General features: G+C 38.9%; 1 protein-coding gene across 1 annotated transcript; it reads right to left on the bottom strand.

Annotated features, from left to right (window-relative positions):
• Positions 1 to 394: 394 nt before the first annotated feature.
• lgals3b (lectin, galactoside binding soluble 3b) lies at positions 395 to 2,102 on the bottom strand. Its single transcript, XM_081721407.1, has 5 exons — positions 2,096 to 2,102; positions 1,541 to 1,564; positions 1,256 to 1,344; positions 857 to 1,022; positions 395 to 686 (listed from the first exon to the last, which is right to left on the bottom strand). Exons 1-5 carry the CDS (start codon positions 2,099 to 2,101, stop codon positions 537 to 539), a joined length of 435 nt encoding a protein of 144 aa, XP_081577533.1. The 5' UTR covers position 2,102; the 3' UTR covers positions 395 to 536.
• Between the last annotated feature and the right edge of the window lie 19,827 nt (positions 2,103 to 21,929).

Raw genomic sequence — 21,929 nt, 5'->3', positions numbered from 1 at the left:
ATAGCTTAGTAATTAATAAATATAATTAGCAGATTGTAAACCTACTCACTTAAGTGGATGACTGGGCATGTATTGATTACAGTGCATTATTAAAAACACTCCATTGCTAGGCTGACTGTTACTGTTCTACACAGAATGAAGGTCTATGCTGAACATTTTAATATTAATGAAAAGTTTAATATTAAATCAATAGAACTCGACAAAAAGCTTGCTACATTTCATGACCTGCAGGTGGAGCCATTACACTGAAGTTGCATGTAATCACCATATTTTGGCGATTTTTAAGGAGTGTCTAATTTGTTAGGGACCAGATCATCCAGCCTTCACCCCAGGACCATGTCATGATCCCCAGATCAGGAAACCTTAGGGGATTGGGTTGTAAATAATCAAAGAATTTCAGATGTTCAGATGTTTTATTTTATTTTTTTCAAGTATAGTTACAGGAAAAAAGACTGACGATCCTTCACAGACGGGTGGGTTTAATTTGCTAATATAGTTTATAGTTTGGTACTTTAAAGGGTCTCAGGGGAGTTTTTCTATACTGTATTTACATACTGAAGTGTGACACCACCGAGGACAGACAGTCTGCCGATCTCACTGAGCTCGGGAATCCGATGATTGTACTCGAGCAGGTAGGTGTTGTTCGCTGAGACTTTGAAAGCATCCGTAGTGCACAAGATCTGAACCTGCAAAAAAAAAATGAACAAGAACCGGTTCATCCCTATTTCCCTAGATATCCGTTTCCTCCTCTTAATTTAAAAAGTTTATATTTGAGGCTTCTAGCATTACAGAAAAAAAAAAAGAAGTGAACTGAACCAAAACAATAACGTGAAATATATCCACACACTGTCCTTACATCGAAAGGCTGTCCTTGGGCAAAGGGAAATGTGGGACAGTCTCTTTCTTCTGTGCCCCATGTGTTGTCAATCAAGCTGTTTCTCACAATAACTGCTGGAGATTCATTGAAGCGGGGGTTAATGTGAAGCGCAATGTCTTCATTTCTGTGCAGATTGATTGCAAACCTAATGATAGGAAAACAGTGCATTCTGATTTTAATTTACTGAAAATAAATATAGTAGTACACGCATATAGTGGTACATATAGTAGTGTCACCACATATAGTTAGATCTGATCTGTCATCATGTTCAGGATGTTACAAGAGCTAAGAGAGTTTCTATAAATTGTTTTCATGTCATGTTTGCAGAGTTACACTACCAAATGCTGATCAACACAGAACATGCATGCTTGTTCTTACAATTCAGCATCAGGGTTGACCACTCCCTGGACAGTAATGAGCAGCCCGTCATAAACTCCACTGGGCAGGAGCTGTTCATATGGGACAGACTAGCGGAAAGATTAACATTTAGAATTAAATTGGTAATTTAATATATACTACATAGTCCTTCAGTAGTAGTGAATATTGCTAAAGACTGATGACATTAATAAGATGATAACATTACAAATAATTTCTGAAGAAGGAAAAAATAGTGAGACAAAACACAAACTTCAGATAATTATTCCATTATATTTAATCTCTCACCAGCTCATTCTGAGGGGCAGAAGGCTGATCAGTCAACACAGGGTCCAGAAAAATGAAAATAGAAAAAAAAATTACATTTCATTAGAGCAGATAGACATTTTAAATATGTACAGATGTCTTCAACAAGAAAACTTCATATAAAAACATTTTCACCCTCACAAAAGCTAATTAAAGGCCCATAAGATTTCGTTCTAGAACTTATAGAAATGGAGTCTTTGTTGGTTGAGCTACTCAGGAGCTACGTTGAGTGGCAGAGGGCAGGCCAGACATTCCTCTCTATGGAACTTAATCCTCTCAATTATCATAAATTATAACAAAAATGTAACATTATAGTACATAAACACCATGTGATTATAAATAATAATTTTATCACAACAGGTAAATATAACAGATGCCAAAGCTTAGGGGAAGTGGAAGTGAATAGGTGTGGGATTGTGAAATGTTGGTAGTAAACAGAGGAACTGGTTGACTCAGCTATGATGGCTTTTTGGCTGTGGTCTTTCTCCCAACTTCCATTATTTCAGTTCATTTAGTAAGAGATAAAGGTACACTTACATCCATGATATCTAAAAAACAGACGACATAAAATAAAAGTCATCGTTAAAATCCTTCTAGTATGCATTATTGGTAATTTTACCAGTGGGGGATTTTGGAAATGAGCATATTTTGTCAGTAACAGGTCTGACAATCTGTCATGGCAGTTAGCTTATAAGGAAGTTAATATTCTTTTTGAACTACAAGTGTACCGAATAATCTTTTAGAACACCAGTGTGCCACAGGTTAGAAAGGTGAGAGAACAGAGCACTGCTAATCAATCATAGTCAGCTAGACCTACCTGTTTCCTGATGTGATCTGGCACAGTGATGTAGCTCAGGTGACAAAACAATTTAATGGGAATTCCAGGAGAAGCGTATTTATGCTCTCCCTCGGCCCAAAGGTCCCTCCCCTTGCTCTCTCACAGTTCCTAGAAGAGACCACACCCAGCCCAGACATCAGGAAACCCTACAAGTCAATACCAGTGACAAAAACAACAAAGCAAAGACTCTTTCACCTATTTGTGATTTTTGAGACATCTTTGGTTCTAGATAAAATCCTCTGAGTTTTCCATGAGAAAGCCAATTTTATTAGGTCATAAACAAGACTACATCTCTGTGTTGAACAGTTCAATACTTATCTCTTCCAGACAAAAGATTTACTACTAATATGAATACTAATATTCCCAAAAAGTGCTCATGAAAGTCTTCACAAGGTCTCAGTGGTTAAGCACAGCATTGATCATACTAAAAGAACATTTGGTCTGTGACAATTATTTTTGATAACAGAAGAAAAATGTTAATTTCCTGCTAATGTATCCACTTCTTGAAATCTGTTTAGGCATGTTTTCAAAATCTGAAAGGACACTGGCAAATGATCTTTTTTTCCACCTATATTCAGCCTACTTGCAGTCTTGCTTGAGGGCTTGAAGAGTATAATTTAACCAGGATTGAGGTTTCACTTTAGGCTTGTTATGTTTCAGTTTAATCGGAGCTACTGAATCTAAAGTACCAGAACAGTTATTATTTAAAGATATTACTAAGTCCTCCATACATGATTGAAGGTTAATAGTCCCTTTAAGGGAGAAGGGTTCTACAGAAGCAGCTGAGAAAAGAGCGAATGTGTTATGATTGCCACAGTGATAATAACGGCCCAAAGATCTACACAGATTACCTGTTCCAGTTAGCAATGAATCAAAAACCATCGGCCTGTGATCAGAAAAGTCAGCCTCTTGTATGTTCATATTGCAGGAAATCCCAAAATTCAGGATAAGACTAAGTGTATGACCACCTTCCTGAGTGGAACCCTCAAATCCACTGTACAAGATTAAAAGAGTCTAGTAACTGGATAAAACCACTACCACTGGTGTCCCAGAGCAGCAAACATGAATATTATTAAAACCCAGTCAACAACTACAAGCATGAACAACTTCTATTATATAATTGCATTTATAATACAAGTGTATGTAATGAATTTTGCAGCTACAAATGCAAGGTTTTGTAATATATTTCTGATAAAGCTGCTGAATATTTGCGAGTATGTAAAATATTATTTTGTGCATATAAAACTGATTAACCTCAGTTAGAGGCATACTTCTATTCTTGTTTCTAATCTTACTGTATAGTCTGCTCAAGAAAATTAAAAAATTGAAGTGCTGGTCTTGATCGTGGCAAAGGTGAACTTGTTCTGTGTTTTTTGGCTTTAGACCATAATCTTTGTCAGAACCAAGGCCATTGCCTAAAGCAAAATATCACCACACACTTTACACACAATGCTGTAAAACTGGAGGAAATTGCACTCACGTTTGATAGTAATAACCTAAGAGCCTTGGTCTTAGTGTTGTTGGGGTTGGCCTTTGTGTAGCTGTCAAGTATTTGTTGTATTAACCACACCTGTGCTGAATCATGGGAAAGGACTGCAGAGTGCACATTTGACATAAACTGTCTCCTATGTGACACTGAGTCAAGCGGGTTCCATATATCTTTCTGACTGTGTAAGATGTATCTGAGATGTAGCACGTAAATATGTTTGCGTGAATAGCATGTTACTAATGTATGAGTGTACATCCAGCAGAAACCCACACAGTTCCTGAACAGGCAACCTGCTATATAAACATTCAAATGGCCACTAACTAGACAAACATCAAAGGAGCTGAGTGACATATTTGCTTTGAAGACTTAGTTGTCTCAATTATGAACAATGGGCTTTCATTGTCCATTGTTTTTACAATCACTTCCTGACATGCACATAATAAGTTGTATATTTAATTATGCCATTGCCTTTGACTTACAAATTGCATTTAATCGCACTGGTTTTTCAGAAAAGCAAAAGGATAATATCTGAATAACGACAATTTTGTCTTTCTAAATATATTCCATAATACCTGCCTGCTCTGCAACAAAACTTTTATTTATTCACAAGCAAGTATTTAATTTATACACAAATTCTAATCACATACAATATGACAACCATATTTTTAGTCACTATCCTTGTGTGCAAACACACAAGAAAATGTTTTCACAAGAAGGCATTTGTAAATCTGTTCCTTAGGCAGAAAGTAAAAAGTTAACCATATTCATTAGCTCAATGTATATAAGTACAAATATATGATGTCAGATATTCCTATAAAACATGATCCTGCTAACTTCTGTTCCACCCTGATTTAAGATGACACTTTTAACATGCCTTAATTACACTGCATTGCGTTTGTGCATTATAAAATTACAGCTTCTGGCATTTTGAACCTTTCCCAAGAGTGAGCTGTTGTTAGTCTCATATACAACCAAACAGGTCTGTCAGGACAGTCTTCATAAACAGACAGTCATGAAGTGGGAAGAGGGCTATTCATGGTAATGCTGTTAGATGGAAATGATAACACTACTACTCTGTAAGTATGAACACGTAAGCATTTTGAACTTTTGCCAAGAGTAAGCTGTGGTCAGTTTCACATGCAAATGTAACCAAACAGGTCTGTCAGGAGATTCGTCAGAAACAGGCAGTCATGAGCTGGGGAGGGCTCTTCGTGGTGATACCACTAAACGGCACTGATGGCACTGCCGTTCTCTACGTATGAATGATCAGGCATTCAGAGTCTTTCTTATGGCTTATGATGGTGAAGGATTCAGCACACTGTGTCTGTGTACAAGCACGTGCTGCTGGATATCCATATTAAAAACTGCTCCTGCATGCTTTTGACCTGCTTAACATGCCAGATTCTCCTACAAACCTTAGTAAAATATCGAAGGCTATGTTTTCGAGCAATGACTTGGTTGTACTATTTTGAATCAAAATGTTGATTTATTGATACATTGAGAACCAAATTCCTTAATGCATTGATTGTTTTCCCCCAAAAATGTAATTACAAATGTATTGAAAGTTAGTATTAAACGTATAATAGCCCATTTTAATGTCATATCGAAAATCTTGTATGAGGATTAAAAGTTGCAAGTGGAATAATAGGATGATGGTACAATTGCTTTCACATTTAAATCCTAGAACAACAGATTATGTTCTGTGAGAGCTCCACCTACATTACACTATCATCTCCACACTGACATTACTGAGGCAGAGAACACAAATACTGATCTTTACTCAACTACACTGCAACCCCTACAGTATGATGAGTGTATTTGCTCTCAAAGAGCTGTGGTGTATTATGTCTGTAAATATCATTATGGACACTAGAGAGCAATCACAAACTTCAAAAAGATGTCATGAAGACATGGACAACAGATGTAGAGTGTAAAAGACTGTCGGGGGTGGGGGGTGAGTGTGGGTTCATCTTACTTTTAGGGGAATATTGTGGTGGGACATGTCTGAAAAGTAGTTAGGGTTTAAAGGTCCAGATGACACTGGGGTGATATTAACATTAAGATGAAAATGTTACAGCAATTTATTTGAGTTGAACTGGGTGACAGCATTACCATCTGGTAATTTTGAGGGATAAAGTTTGACAAATGTAGAGGGTATAAATGTACAAAGATACTAAACCCAATATTTTTAATATAGTTACATTCTACTATTATCTGAATTAGAAGTTTGAGGATTCCATTTTATTGAAATTTATTTTATGTATTAGAGCTATACAAGTTATTTGAAGTAATGAGGGGAAGTGGATTATGGAAGTAGGTATGAGGGATATTTGAGAAGCATTTTTTGAACTAACAGTCTGAAAGCATACAAAATGTTTGGAGGTTTTAGCTTTAAAACTGAAGGTATCTTAGTACAGAGGCCTATTGGGACAGGGGTATTATAGTGTTGAAAGCATTTATAAATAATATATTACATTACTTTAGTCACTATACAGGAGAGTCGGTTTCCCAGCTCTGGTAGTAAGTGCATCTCACTCACAAAAGTGCATCCACCACATATCTGTTACACAGCAATAGCTTGTATATATCATTTTTCAAGTTAGAGCATAAATAAAGCACACCGGACAACGTGACACACCTAATTGCTTCATTGTGATCCCAGCCGTATATAGGACACAGAGTGGGACATTCCTCGAAAGTGCAACATACAAAACAAGGCATGTACCAGTTTAGGTGATAATAGTGAAGGTGGACAGGTTGGTTTTTAAGTGTACAGTGATCCATCTCTTTTAACATGTTGGAATACCTGCCAGGGCCAATACAGATGCGAAGAAAACCTGACTTCTTGTATTTTAACACATGACTTATCACAGGTATTAACTGGACCTCTGCAGTCAGCCTGTAACGATTGTGAGATTGGAGTACTATCGCCATGTATAAGAGAATAAAGATAGTCTAAGTCAGACATCTGAGATAAAGCCATGACTAATGACAGTAGGGTGGAATTAAGAGGAGTGGGTTTAAGGACAAATGGAAGGTACAGAACAAATAATGTTATGCAAGATAGTATTAAGTAAATAAGTAAACTAAACATGTAAACAGGAACATGGCTTGTGCACATTATTAGAAACAAAAGTAAAACAAAGCAAGAAGCAGAGTAATAGTTGACACTAGTAACAAGAGAGAGTTTACTTTAACACAGAAGAAACATAAGTGGACATAGCTTAAATAAAGGAGGAACACAGAAGTACAAACCAGGCTAAGACGAGGGAAGGGAAACCAGAATTGCATGAGCAAGCAGAAAAAAACTGAAACATGAGAAACGCAAACAGATGAACCACATAAGAAGACCAAGAGAATACAAAGCAACCAGGGACCAGAAAGAAACCATGAGAAGCTCAGGGAGAAATGAGAACAGAAGAGAATGACCAGCAAAGACAGGAGACAAACAAGGGGGTTAAATAGGAAGACACATCAGATCAATTAGAAACATCTGGAATTAAAGAAGAACAGAACAGAGGAACAGAGAACAGAAACCAAATGAGAAAACATGAAAGTAAACCATGGACACAGAGGACGCTCAGGGATGTGCGTGCGACACAGCCATGGATTTTAGCTGACGTGAGAGTGTGGCCCATACACAGAAACACCCTCTGTGCACATTGTAATACAATCAGTGAAAGAGTCTACAAACTGGTGGGATGACCACAGACAGCAGAACCCTTAAGCACATGCTAATTGTTGTGATCAGTAAGGCCCTACACTACAGGTTCGGTGTATTTGAGCAGTAACCTATATGCTTGACTGGTAGAAGATTGAAAATTGAGAATCATTATGTAATGATTAGCACTTCAAATTAGCAGAGTACGTTAACGTTCATCACTGATTACTAATTATACATGTTCAGTAGCTATTTGGAACCATTTATTCTTTATTGTCTCTTTGTGTATTCATCATTGCTGCACATCAAGGTCTGATTGTGTTTAAATCCTGATGCCAGGCATTAGCTGGGTCTTGCTCTTTCAGATTGGACCCACGTTGGGTTCAGCTTTTACTATTTGCCTTATTTTCTTTCTTCTTTTGTCTGTCTATTATTGATATATACATACAACTTCTATTCTACAATAAACCTGATATCCACTTGAGAATTACTGATTGTGCGTGATGATCAGTCTTTTGAAGTGACTTTCCCAGCAGACCTTTTAGGTTCCATTGAGATTGCTCACGTAGAAGAAAAGGATAGGCTTCCTTTCCTTGTTTCTGCTGGAGGGTAGAACTTAATACCTGCGAGATGTTAAATTAATCCTCTGGAAGGCGTGATCTGTTTTTTTCTATTGTGAGGTGGGAATTAGACTTACATAAAATCCAGTTAATATCTATACGGTTATAATGTTCTTTGAATCATATCCTGAGTGAAATTATTTTCTATTCAAAATTATTGCTAGTTTATGGATCTTTAGGTAAGTGTTAAATATATTTTTCTATATTTTGAAGTTTGGGTGACTTAGTGAAGCACCATAATGTTGAAAATAAAAATTCCCCTCTGGTGGTGCAGTTAACCAGTATCTTAGCTCAGCCAAGTCTAAGACTATTAATGTTAAAATGGAAAAAGCAGGTTTTCATGTGAAGTGTGCTGTTACCTGGCAGTGCAAGTAGCTTGCTGAACATGTAAAAGAGCAAGAACTGTGTCCATTTGGCATCTTATTTGGCTGTTCTGTGGGTATCTGAGGGTGGAGGTGTGATCAGACACAACTGATTTATTCAAACAACTTAGCCATCATGAAGACAATATTAGCACTGACAAGCTGGATATTGTGATGATAGCAAAACTCAATATACAAGAGGATCAAGGTGTGACAGGTTTAATGCCGGAGTAAGCAGCCTACAAGAGCATGTAGCGTGACTCAGCTATCAATAGACTCAGAGCAGCAGAGTCTGGTAGGTATTCAGGGGCTAAGCAGGAGACGAGGTCTGTAAGGACAGCACATGTTGCTACACAGGCCAATGGGCAGAAATAGCTCTTGGTGAGCAGCATGGTTTTGGCGGCAGTGGACCTCCTTAACCTGTGCTTGTTGGCCTACCTTGGCATGCCTGGCCACTTGGCTCCACCAGGCCATGTGCCCTTGTGGTGTGGCTCTGTCATGGCCTGTCCCACGAAGTCCTGACCCACATGGTTCAGCCCCGCCAGGTACTTTTAACCTGTTGTCCTGTTATGTGTTGCACCTGCCCTGGTTACCCTGCTCATTGATGTGTATATTTCAACCCCCATGATGGATATGTCCTTTGACCCACTATTTGGTATCTATTAAATAATATCGATTATATTGTCAAATCAGGATGACAAAAAGGTTATCATTTGTACAAATATTCCTTGCTCTGTAAGAAAGAAGGTATTTTTGATAAATGATGTTGTAGACATTTTTTAAATAAGTCCAACATTTCAAAATTTAGTTGGAATTAATGAACAGTCCTAAGTCACAATTAAACAATTTGAAAATAAAATAAATCAACTCTAGAGTCTGTCTATAACTCTATATTAGCTATATTCTTATACCTTATATAATAATTCTTTCAAACATAAGGAAGCATTTTCTAATATTTGTTATTTGAAGATCCAGTTAGTATAGGTGTGTCAGTCATATTTTCAAAAACTCAGCTGCACATAAACTCACTGTACACTTTTTTAGGTACAACTCTTTTCCTGAACAAGTTCATAAAGTGCTTGAGTTAATTAAATTATACATGAATGTCCTTTAATGCTACCCAGAAGCAAAGCAAAAGTAAAGAAATTATAATTATGTAATTTACATTTTTTCTTTTTTCTCTACCTTTAGGTCACATAGTGGATGTTCACTTCTATTTTATTTTTTATATGAATTTAAATATATCTTCAGAGAAAAAAGAATAAACTTTAAATAACTTTAAATAACAACTTAAAAACAAAAGCATGAGTTCTCTCCAGTTGTCCACGTACATGGTAATAAATGAACCCATTTTAAAGAAAACTTTTGACATGTGAAAATGTATTGCAGTATACTAAATTCCAATACTCAATATGATTCAACAACAACATAAGACATCAGAATTTTGGATTAACCAAAACAAAGTATTTCACACAGTATTTTGAAATAGCTGTCAACACATATAGCACTGTTTATTGAAAAGAAATGTAAACATGGCCTACTTTCACAGTGATCATTTTGCTAAGTCTGTATGTAGTGTACTTTGAGCAAGATGAATAACTCCAGTCATGGTCAGGTGTTCTGGTTAATTTTTTGTATTTGATTTCAATTTAAAGGCGCATTTATGATGGTCTCTTTCCATTGATCTATGATGATACATTTCTACACTTTGGAAGAGGTGGATGATACTTAAATTGTTGTGTTAATGGCAGTGAAGATGTTCTGTGTGACAACACAATGTGGTCAGCATTCACAAAGACCTGGTGAATTATACATTATGTAGCTGCTTTTTGTGCACTGCTTGTGAACTATGTATGCATGCACCAGCAAATTTGTGGTCAAATCTGTACATGCATGTGCTCATTCCCCTGAAAAGCCCCGGTGGTGTCCCCAGTTTGAAGCAGGTGCTATATCAAATGCATATCAAATCTGATGTAGCAAACTACATCTGCCAGTTTTCAGATAACAGCAGCTGGTCAGACATGCTGTGGTTTGGGCTCACACACTGCAAGTATCTAAGATTTCCTGTTAAGCATGGCAAAGGCAAAAAAAATTAATTGTTTTTTAAAATCTATTTTATCCTGTTTTCTCTCAATTTTAATAATTATACCAATTAACTACCGACCATGGAGAGTGCAGCAGCACATGCCCCTTCTAAGACACATGACACTAAGCACTACATCTTTTGGAACTGCAGTCCATGCTGCAACAGAGGGCAACCTAACGCACCAGCAAGCACAAACAAACAGACGACTAGTGTCGCAGTGAATGACAGGGGGTAGAGGAATTCCATCCCTCCCACCCAGAGAGCAGCACCAGTTTTTCCCTTGCACACCTGGCTATGGCTGTGGCATCATCAGGGCTCAAACCAGCAATTTCCCAATGACACAACCAAAGCATTGCAGACTACTATTTCCCATACTTGATTCAGTATCACTGGAGTTAAAAAGCTGGAACTGGAGGACATAACTGAATAAGTAGATTAATTTGCATGAGCATCACACCTGGTGATAATACAAAGGAGATTTGTGAGGACTTAGGTTGTAGGTTGACCTGTTTTTGTAGATTTCAGGGGTTCAGCCACGCTCTCAGCCAAATAACTTTGCATGAAGACAGTAGAGATTTTGCAGTGTTTGTTACATATCAGGAACTATATAATTTCACCCAGGTTCCCTATGTTGTAGCTTCTGCATGAAGTGCATTGCAGAGGATGTCAGAGGATGTCTTGGTTGGACTGGATGACATCCATTTATGGTGAAGTGCATGAAAGTAGACTGCCTTGATGATTGTAGTTTTAAGCGCAACATGGAAAAATTCGACTTTAGGTAAAAAGAGCTTCCTTTTCTTGGCCATGTCATTTTGACTGCTGATCTGCAACCAGGTCCTGATCACATGCTTGCTGTCATACAAGCTCCACCCACATGTTAGGTTCTTTCCTTGAACAGACAGGATGGTATTCCAGGTTTATTTGTAGCTATGCTATTTTGTTGGAACCCTGCACTGCTAGGGAACTTCACTGGATTTGACTGGAAAGATGATATAAATGAACAACAGATCATTGCTGTCAGCCCTGCTCTTGCATTGTTTGACACTTCTTTAATGTTGAAAATACATTTCCATTTGTTCCCAGAACACTGTTTGAATATGAGATTGGCATGTCTATTATTATTATTATTTTTATTATTAATAAGGGTTGGCACCAGGCCGAGGCCCCCTCCAGCCACCAGAGGGAAGCCTTGAGTCAACCATACCACTAAACAGGCTTAACACCCAACAGCTGGGCTAGACCTTATATAAGCCCAGTGACCCAGTCATTTGGTGCTGGGTTTTTGCTAAAGTTTTGAGCCAAGCTCCTAGCCGGTAACTCTGGGTATTGAGGTCTGTGAGCCCTTGTGCTACGCCTCTTTTCTGCTCTGTGAGGGTGTCAGTGTTTTTACACGTCCCCTCCCTTCTCCAGTTTTCCCCTCTCGGGTGTCTTTCTCTCCTGAGGCTTCCCTTAACCATTCAAGTTCCTCCCTGTTTTCTTTGGTTTTTCTTTTTCTTTCGGTTTTGTTTGGGAAATTTTAGTTTGAGTTTTCCCCAGTGCATCGGGATTGCCACTTCTTCCTGTGGCATCCTTCGTTCTCCCTTTTTCCACGCTCGGTGTGGTGCTTAGTTTTTTTCTTTTGTTTTACTTGATCCAAGCTCTAACTGTTCTGCACACAGGCCCACCATTGTTAGAGTGTGGTTGCTCACCCACACCCACAATAGGCTATTGGTGTCCTCACCTAGCTGACCTGGGTTCAAGCCCATCTTGCAGAAAGACCCAGCTCAACAGTTGGATCTGGAATAGGTAAAGGTGGCTCTGACTAATCAGGGGTGACTGTTGGTTGACATGAGCAGACCCTTCAACAGATTGCCTCTCAGTTGCAGGTCTTGACAGACCTCCTGACACACACACACCAGTGCCTTTGGCTGCCCTTAGTCAGGAGGCAGTGGTAGCAGCAGAGCTAGCCCAAATCCTGCCCACCTCACATTCAGAGCCATTGCTCCCTGCCCCTCAGTGCTATGCTGGTGAGGCATGTTGCTCATGTTCTCAAACATCTTGGTTCCCCACAGAGCGAAAAGGTGGTGTACATCATCTCCCTTCTGGTCTGGGTCTGGGAGCACCAAACTGACATATGTTCCACTGCAGTAGAATTCGCAGCTGCCCTTAAGTGGAATTTTGACCATCCAGTCACTGGAGGGGAGATGATTTCCCATCTCTTTAATACATGCCAGGGGAAAAGATCAGTGGCTGATTATGTGATTGAATTCTGCACTGTGGCGGCAGAGAGTGGATGAAACCCCACAGCACTGATGGCCGCTTTCAACCAGGAAGCTCGGGTCATCTCCGCCCAGCTTGTCCTGAGCTCCAGGGAAAAGGAAATGTCCATCAGGGGAGGGAGGACCTCTGACAGACTCAACCAGTCCTACCTGAGCTCAGGGGTTGTTCTTAAGTATCACAATTGCTTGGGGAACGTCTGAAACGTCTCCAGGTATTCGTCGACTCAGGAGCAGTGGGCAACTCTCTCGATGCTGGGTTAGCCAACAAGTTAGTCCTGCTGCTGGTCCCACTGGACAAATCCTTACCCATTGCTGCCATCCATGGTCGGTCCCTCAAGCCAGGGGTTAGTCGCCATCAGACTCGTCCAATCACGTTGTGAGTTGGCCCACACAGTGAACAGATTGCACTGTATATTATCCATGCTCCCGACTTGCAACTGATTTTGGGATACCCCTGGCTTCAGTGACATAATCCCCATGTGGACTGGCTGACCCGGTCAGTGTTGTCTTTGGGTTTGTCATGTCGGAGCTCCTGTTTGCAGCTACCCAAGCCTTGGTCTGGGTCTGGTCATGGTCCCGGCGGTCCGGACCTGTCTCAGGTCCTCCAGGAATACTGGGACCTCGGGGACACCTTTAACAAACAGAAGGCCCAACTATTGCCTCCCCACCGACCCCTCCGACCCACCAGGTCCGCATATGGTGGACGGTGCCCCATGTACATGGTCAACCTCTTGGACGGGTTCGTGGTGGGGTCCACTATTTGGTGGACTGGGAGGGATACGGGCCCGAGGAGCAGTCCTGGGTCCCCTCGCGGTTTTCCCCAGTGCATCAGGGTTGCCATTTCTTCCCGTGGTGTCCTTTGTTCTCCCTTTTTCCACGCTCGGTGTAGTGCTTAGTTTTTTTTTTTCTTTCTGTTTTACTTGATGTAAGCTCTAACTGTTCTGCACACAGGCCTAACACTGTTAGAGTGTGGTTGCTCACCCAGTAGGCTATTGGTGTCCTGACCTGGGTTCAAGCCCACCTTATATCTATCATTTGTCTATGTAATTAAATTGAATATTGATTATTTATAAAATGTATGGAAAACGCGTGGTAATTGTTTCAAATTTAACAGTGTTTTGGGTTTTTACAAGATTATTGCTTTTTGTTTTTCTTTTTTATGATTAGTTTTTCTAGAATTTCCATTGATGTGGCTTTGAATACACTGAGTGGTACTGCTGATACTGGTGGCTGAGAGTGGATTTACAGTGTTGTATATTGCACAAAGTTTGATTACCTATCCCATTTCGTTGTTATTGAACTCTCAGAAAGAGATGTACATTATTTATTTTGCTGTATGTATAATATATATTTATGTATACGTAAAATACAAAGTGTCTACATATTGCTTACAAACTGGTAAATTACACGTTGCTATTCTCTATTCTCATGAATGTTATTGTGACGGCGCCCCCTGCTGGTAGCCTCCGTTAGACGGCGGTGGCGTTGCACGTAGCTTTGTGTTTAAGCTTTGTTATTGTTCTCTCTGTTTTGATTTATTGCCGTGCCTCCCACAGGTGGTCTGTGTGTTGTGTCTCATTCACTACACCACCGGGGGGTTGTTATGTTAGTATGTTTATCATTTTATAAGCCCTTTTTGTTTCCTATGAACGCTGTCGGTCATGTTATGTCGTTACGTAAATTACTTTGGATTTCTTGCGTTCCAGTTAGTGCACTTTAACGTTTGGTTTCGTTCGTTTCATTAAACTCTCCACTTGAAGACTCGTGTTTGCTTCCCGTGGCAGTTAGAGGATGCTTCGTCTACCAAAACGGCAAATATGTTGTATAGCATAATTTGTATAGCGTAATCTGCAGGATGTTCTGCTACGGAGAGTGAAAGCAGCGTGAGAAGGAGAGTCTTCCCAAGTTTCCCTAATCAAAGTGAACAGAAAGATTATTGCATCTTATTTTGTTTTATTTATGTGCATTCCTTACTCCATGATACAACAGTAAGTGTGCCAAATAAAACGGTAGGTAATAGGTGAACGTAAATGGGTCCAATATTTCCATATTCATTACATATGTATTGGTTTAATTCAAACAAATTGGTTTGACAAGGCCATATTTGAAATGTGCCAGCAGTTGTTAGCTATAGGTTACAGGATTAGATGTCATACTGGAGTATTATATTATTTAAGTGGTATGGAACCTAACCGCCTGTTTTATAGCATAGTTCTTAAATGGCACATACTTTACAGATTAGTGAGGAGTTTATACTTTGATAAGTAGTGCATACTATTTAAGACCTGAAGACCTACACCTATGTACATTGTCCATAAAATATCAAAAGGTCAGAGTCTAGTGAAATTTTACATTTATGCACCATTTAAATTCACTGAGTTGTTATTGTTTCCAACCAATTCATGTATTACATTTCAACTGGTTACATGTTGATTATTAAACAGTTTAAATATATATTTTACAATTAGATTCTTGTAATAGGGACTTGATCAATATCAAGGTATGTGTTAAATATAAAGACAAAGTTAAATATGTGGCTTTTTTGCTAAAACATGTTCACACGTTTAAATCATTTGAAAATGTAGAGTTCCCGCATACATTATGCTTTTTTTGTTTTTTATTTATTTATTTATTTATTTTTTTAAATATCTTTTCAATATGTTACAGCAAACTTAATCTGTAGAAATGTACTGTTGGGTACAGTAACCTATGGAAATCCCTAGCTGTTAATCTTCTGGTCTATGGGTTAAACATTGTGAGTGGCAGTAGAATGAATAAAAACATTTGCATGCTGATACACTGATTGAGATCTACTTCCTCAATAGTTCAATCACAGAACAACAGATTTTATCATGGCAAATTGCAATAAGACTTTTCATACACAGCAGCAATTCAAAGTGCTTCACATCAGATATAGAAATATAATAAAGCTTAGTACATACTTTGGTCCATCACATCAAAAAGTTAAAATGGTTAAAGTTAATTTAAAGAAGGAAAATTAAATGAGATAAAAAACCGGAATTAAAATAAATATTATTAGAACATAAAGAACATAAAGTGCTTACAATCAAACATATAAAGAATAAATTAAGAATAAATGAAGAATTGAGAGTTAAAAGAAATAAAAATACACTGTAAAAATGCATTGTAGCCTGGCCAAGTAAGGATGTTTTCAGTTTCAATTTAAAAACATCTAGCGCTGGGACTCTTCAAATATACTCTCCATGCTTTGATTTTACCGGAGATACTGACCCGTTCCTAATGATCTGAGAGTTCTGGCCAGCTCAGATACAATGGTCCTTTACCATTAAGTGATTTAAGGACCAGTAATAATACCTAAAGTCAACTCTGTAGTATACTGTTAGCCAGTGTAGCAACTTAAGAATGGCAGTGATATGTTCTTTTGCTCCTAGTGAGAAGTCTAGCAGTTGCATTTTGAATCAGCTAAAGATGTTTGATTGTACTGTTAGGAGTCCATTATAATAATCAACCCTGCTGGAGATAAAACCATGGATGAGTTTCTCTAGGTCTGGTTTTGACAGAAAATCTCTGATCTTGTTGATGTTCTTAAGGTGATAAAATGCTGATTTAGCAACTGATTCATATGACTAATAAAACTAAGATCAGAATATAGCTCTTTAGATTTTAGGGTTTTCACGTCCAAAAAGGCAGCTTGTTTGCACCTTTCACTGCTCTTGCCAAATATAATAATCTCTGTTTTTTATACAAGACACTTGCAAACAGTCAAGGGGAACATAGTTGTATGGGGAGAGGGCTAAGTAAATCTGAGTGTCGTCTGCATAGACATGGTAAAATCCTGTATGATTTGGCCAAGAGGAAGCATGTTTAAGTTAAAAAAGAGCGGCCCAAGAATTGAACCCTGGTGGACACCACAAAACACTGGCACTCATTTAGAAACATTATTTTCCTACTTTGACCAAGTAATTCCAGTACGAACTGAACCATATTAGGCCTTTTCCTGAGAGTCCAACCCTTTTCTCAAGTCTGCCTATCAGAATTTTGTATGGAATCTAAAGCTGCACTGAGATCAAGCAACAGTAAACTGATACATTTCCAGACTCTGAATTTAAGTGAATGTCAATACCTTAATTAGAACAGTCTCTGAGCTATGAATAGGCCAAAATCCTGACTAGAATTTGTCTAGCTATTTGAGGATAGAAAACCAGTAAGTTGCTTGAAAGTTTTCTCAATGATTTTACCAATGAACGGTAGATTTGAAACAGGTCTGTAATTACTTAACAAAATTGCTTCCAGATTTTTTTTTTTTAAATAGAGGCTTTACCACTGCAGTTTTTGGTGAATTAGGAAAAATACCCATTAAGAGTAAAGTGTAACTCATTGTATCAATTAAAATTTCATAGTTAATAGCACTAAACCGGGACATTTTCATGATAACTTTACATGGTGATAGAGAGGTCACAGGCTCAGTGATGGATAAAGACATACTAATGGCTTGTCTGGTGTTGAGAATTTTAGTGCTACAAAAGGATGTAAAGTCATTGCATTGTTTAGTTGATACTAATTCAGATGCCATTTGTGTTTGCAAATTTGTTAATTTGTCAACCATTGCAAAAAATTATTTTGCTATTGTTAAAGTTATGTTGATAATGCTGGAGAAGAATTATCACATCACATTAGATTTTTTTAAATTGAGTCTGATCACTAATTTCAAACACTTCAGTTCGTGGAGTATAATAGGTCACCTAATTATACACAGCCTCATTATATTAAGAGACGATTCAAGAGGTGGAAATGAAGTGGTTGTAATGATAATTATGAACACCAGGGGTCAGCCTATGACTATCGCCATGTTATTTAGATGTTATTCCATGTTATTCAAGAGATGTTATGCGTGTGAAACCTGTATGAACTAACATTTATGGTTTACTGGAACTGATCATTGTGAATGAATAGGTGGGGACTAAAATAGCAGTCCAAAAACACAACTTTAATAAACCGTTCAATATCCTGTGAAGCAGAAAAGATGGGGGAGTCGTCAGAAAAAAAACACTTGGTCCTAAGAATACAATCCTGCCATCTTCCGAACTTTTGCCCATTTGGCTTATTCGTCTGGAGAAATTCTATGTCATATTTTTGTAGTCTTGGAGTAACACTCCAAGTTTGTTATTCTCTTTTTGGACAAACAAATCCCTTTGTTAAGGCACCAAAGGCCAACTCTGACTTTCACGGTTTTGGAAATGTCTGTGTGACTGAATCACTGATGGTCTGCTCCTGGGCTCTCAAAGAACAGTTTGTAAAAATGATTGATGTAGTTCAGGAATGTGATGCTCCATGTTCTGTGAATCTAATCATTGACATTGTTGAAACAGAAGATCACAGCAGGAAAAGCAGAATTCTGCACAGGGTTCTACAACTGTATTCCAGTTGCTTATAGGCCTAGATTCCAGAACAACTCAAATAACACATCTTATAATTTTCTATTTGCAGAAACAGTGTGTTTGTTAACACTGGCAGAAACAGCATGTTTGTTAAAGCAAATTAGATTGTCTGTCTGTTTTCTCCCCATGTAAAACTACAAAGGCATAACAACCAGTGTGTAATTGTTTTATGGGAGACCATATCTGTCTCAGAGGAGTCAAAATAAAAGCCATCTCTCAGTTTTTCATTTTGTTCACATTTCAGGGGCTGTGATAGGCATCATGGCCAGGGACACAGCACTGCATCTGCTTTCTGCTGTCAGAGAAGAGCTGCACAAAAACTCTTTGTATACACGACTGTTGCAAATACAACATTCACCCCCCTTCCATCTCTTTCTCTCTCTCTCTCTCTCTCTCTCTCTCTCTCTCTCTCTCTCTCTCTCTCTCTCTCTCTCTCTCTGCCGCGCCCTGGAATTCCTCTCTGTTTTATTTGGAGGTTATTCAAAAGAGTCGTGTATCCCTGCTGTTATCCAAGCCTGCCTGAGCAGGAAGACTCTGCTCAGCCCAGATCCAAGACCTCCACAGGCATCGCTGAATCTGAGTGCCGAAATCATTTCCCACTCATGAAGCTCAAACGTTAATGTTCCACACACAGTCAATGACACACGTCATGTTTTATGTAATACAATGTTAAGGAAACCAGAGTATCAGAAAAAAGTTTGTAAGTGTTGTCATGTTTTTTGGTTTAACTTAAAACTTGTAAAAATGAACTCAGTGCAATTTTTCTTCTTTACTGTAGTATAACTGTATCCCACCAATATTAGAGCAGGATTGGTACATTTTGTGTACACATGATGAATCAAATTTCCAATGTAGGAAAGCTGAAGCCATCCTGCTTTTCCTAGATGGACTGATATCACTATTTATAGGGTCCCTTTCTTCCTCTGGTTGGACTTCAGTCTAATGCTTGGCCACTCCATGTTTCTATTGGCAGGGAAATGTCTAATGACAAAAACAGGGCCCGTGGGGGGTTGCATGATAAAGTCAAATGATCACTGCAGATGAGAAACCAAAGCGAAGGACTAAGAAATACCAAAGTCAGGCAGTACACTCATCAGTGATGGTGATTAGGGATTCTGTGGGCTGGGACTGGCTGCACATTACTCATGTACTGAGTATTCACCTAAACCGCTTTGACGCACTGCCTTTCGCACCGATGCCTGGTCAGCAGTAATCCTGCAGGCCAGCAAAGCAGTGAGGAGCAGGCGAATGGGAACACAGTGACCAGTACCACAATTTCCAGGGAGCCTAACCAAAATTCCATCAGAGAGTCACACTGGGTTGGTTTAGCATGTGAAACACTGAGCTATGAGGGGAACAATAATGTGGATAAGACATCATTCTTTCTATACAGTTGAAACTGTGTCATGAGTACAGCACAGAGAGAAAAAAAGAGAGCGATAGTATACTGTTAGTTGTGGGTGAGGTATGGAGTTGGGCTCTGCTTTGACAACACTACTGTTCCTGTGACAAACTGCCCCTCTGCCTGCAGAGCCTCTGAGAATGTCACAGGCAGCTTTGGCAGAGTCATGCGCTAATGTTTATTCCTCCATGCTAGGAGGTGGCAGTCTGCAACATTCAGTAATTCTGCAGGATATGGACAAAGGAACCACTGTTTCGGGTGTAAGTTGGGTAATCACAATGTAAAACAATATCTGAGTTGAGCAGCAATTTGCTTTTCAAGCCACAGATGTGGCTAACAGCAGTTTTGTGGTTAATACTAATGACATTTCTGACTCTGATTCATGATTTAGTCTCGATGCTACCTCCAAAATATTATATAATCTATTGTCATTTTATTGGACGTACGAAACATCTGCCAGATTTAACTGTTGGAATTGTTTTGCCTGTCAAAAATTCTAAACAAAGTTTAGATGTAAAAATAAATGGTGATTTAGAGAACCAGGTGGGGTCCAGGATTTCATGCAGCATGCTGGGCTGGGTCCAGATCCTCAGGGCTTAATTTTCAGGTCAGGTTTTGTGCAATACTTCTAAAGGCCTAATGTTGTTCCCGTTGATTAAGTAGTGCAGGCCTGGAGTCTGCCAGCGATGACCTACATGTGAAACACATAGCCATGGATGTGAAAAGAAAAGAAAGCTCATGCACCAAGACATCGAATCGTTGCCAGCAGTCCGTCAAGACAATTAACAGCACGCGGTCACAGCATTAAAGCATGCTTCTTCTTCATGCCCACAATAAACTGTGCAGCAAATTAGACCTGTAAAGTTCAATTATGTGAAATACTTAATCCCCGTTCAAATATAAAACAAACGACAGCAACGGCTACATGCCAACCCTAGCAGAGGAAAAGCTTGATCGCTTGATAGGACTGCAATTATGATGTCACGTTCTCGCTTTCTCTGAAGCCTGGGTCTCAGCAGCAACGCTCAGCCAAGCAAAACATTAGCTGAGTCGAGGAAACCAGGCCCAGGGCTGCTCAATGCAGAAGAGATGGGGATTATTCAAACACAAACAGGCTCTCGCTCTCTCTCTCTCTCTCTCTCTCTCTCTGTGGCTCAGAGCACTGATCTGATTTATTGATAAAGCAGGCAGGTTGATTCACGTCTCTGATGCTGGCTCTCTCCAGCATGTCCATCAGGATAGTGAAGCTCTGAGACAGGCCTGTGTTTGGCTTTCACATCAAAAGGACTTAGTGCCATCTCCACTCCAGTATCCCACCAACCCCAGCTCCATTTACCTCGAGAAAATAAGACTTACCGCAAATTATAGAAAGCAATTCTACTAACACCGAAACAAGGAGGAACTGGCAATTACCTACACGATTTAGGGAATATTTTTTTAATTTGGTAAATTAACCTTATAGTTAATACTTCCCTTTTAAAAACTTTGAAATAAATAATATAAATATTGCGAGAGTAAGCACTGCTTGTGGGAAGATGGAGTTTTAAACTGGAATACATTAGCTGTTTATTCCAGGTCAGCATCAGACTGTAATTAAGATACTATATCTGAAGTGTTATTAGTGTTGAGCCCATTTTAACCATGTGAATATAAAAACTCTTAAATTCTACTCATAAAAGTTGGCCTCTTGATGCACTCCTTCATCTTGCTGCAGTACGACTATATAGAGACACATTTAACTGCATCCTTACTCATCATGTAACAGTACTGCATCCTTACTCATCATGTAATAGTACTGTAGCCTTCATTGTAACAGTACTATAGCCTTATCATCATGTAACAGTACTGCATCCTTACTCATCATGTAATAGTACTGTAGCCTTCTCTGTAACAGCACAGTATCCTTACTTGTCATGTAACAGTACTATAGCCTTATCATCATGTAATAGTACTGCATCCTTACACGTCATATAACAGTACAGATTCCTTACTTGTAACAGTACTGCATCCTTACATGTCATGTAACAGTACAGATTCCTTACTTGTAACAGAACTGCATCCTTACTCATCATGTAACAGTACTGCTTTTTACTCATCATGTAACAGTACTACATCCTTACTCATCATGTAACAGTACTGCTTCTTACTCATCATGTAACAGTACTGCATCCTTACTCATCATGTAACAGTACTGCATCCTTACTCATCATGTAACAGTACTGCTTTTTACTCATC

This window comes from Electrophorus electricus, chromosome 10 (assembly GCF_041902795.1).
Source record: "Electrophorus electricus isolate QZ-2024a chromosome 10, ASM4190279v1, whole genome shotgun sequence".
NCBI lineage: Eukaryota > Metazoa > Chordata > Actinopteri > Gymnotiformes > Gymnotidae > Electrophorus > Electrophorus electricus.
Note: the sequence above shows the minus strand (reverse complement) of the source record. Positions and strands in the feature narration are given on the sequence as shown.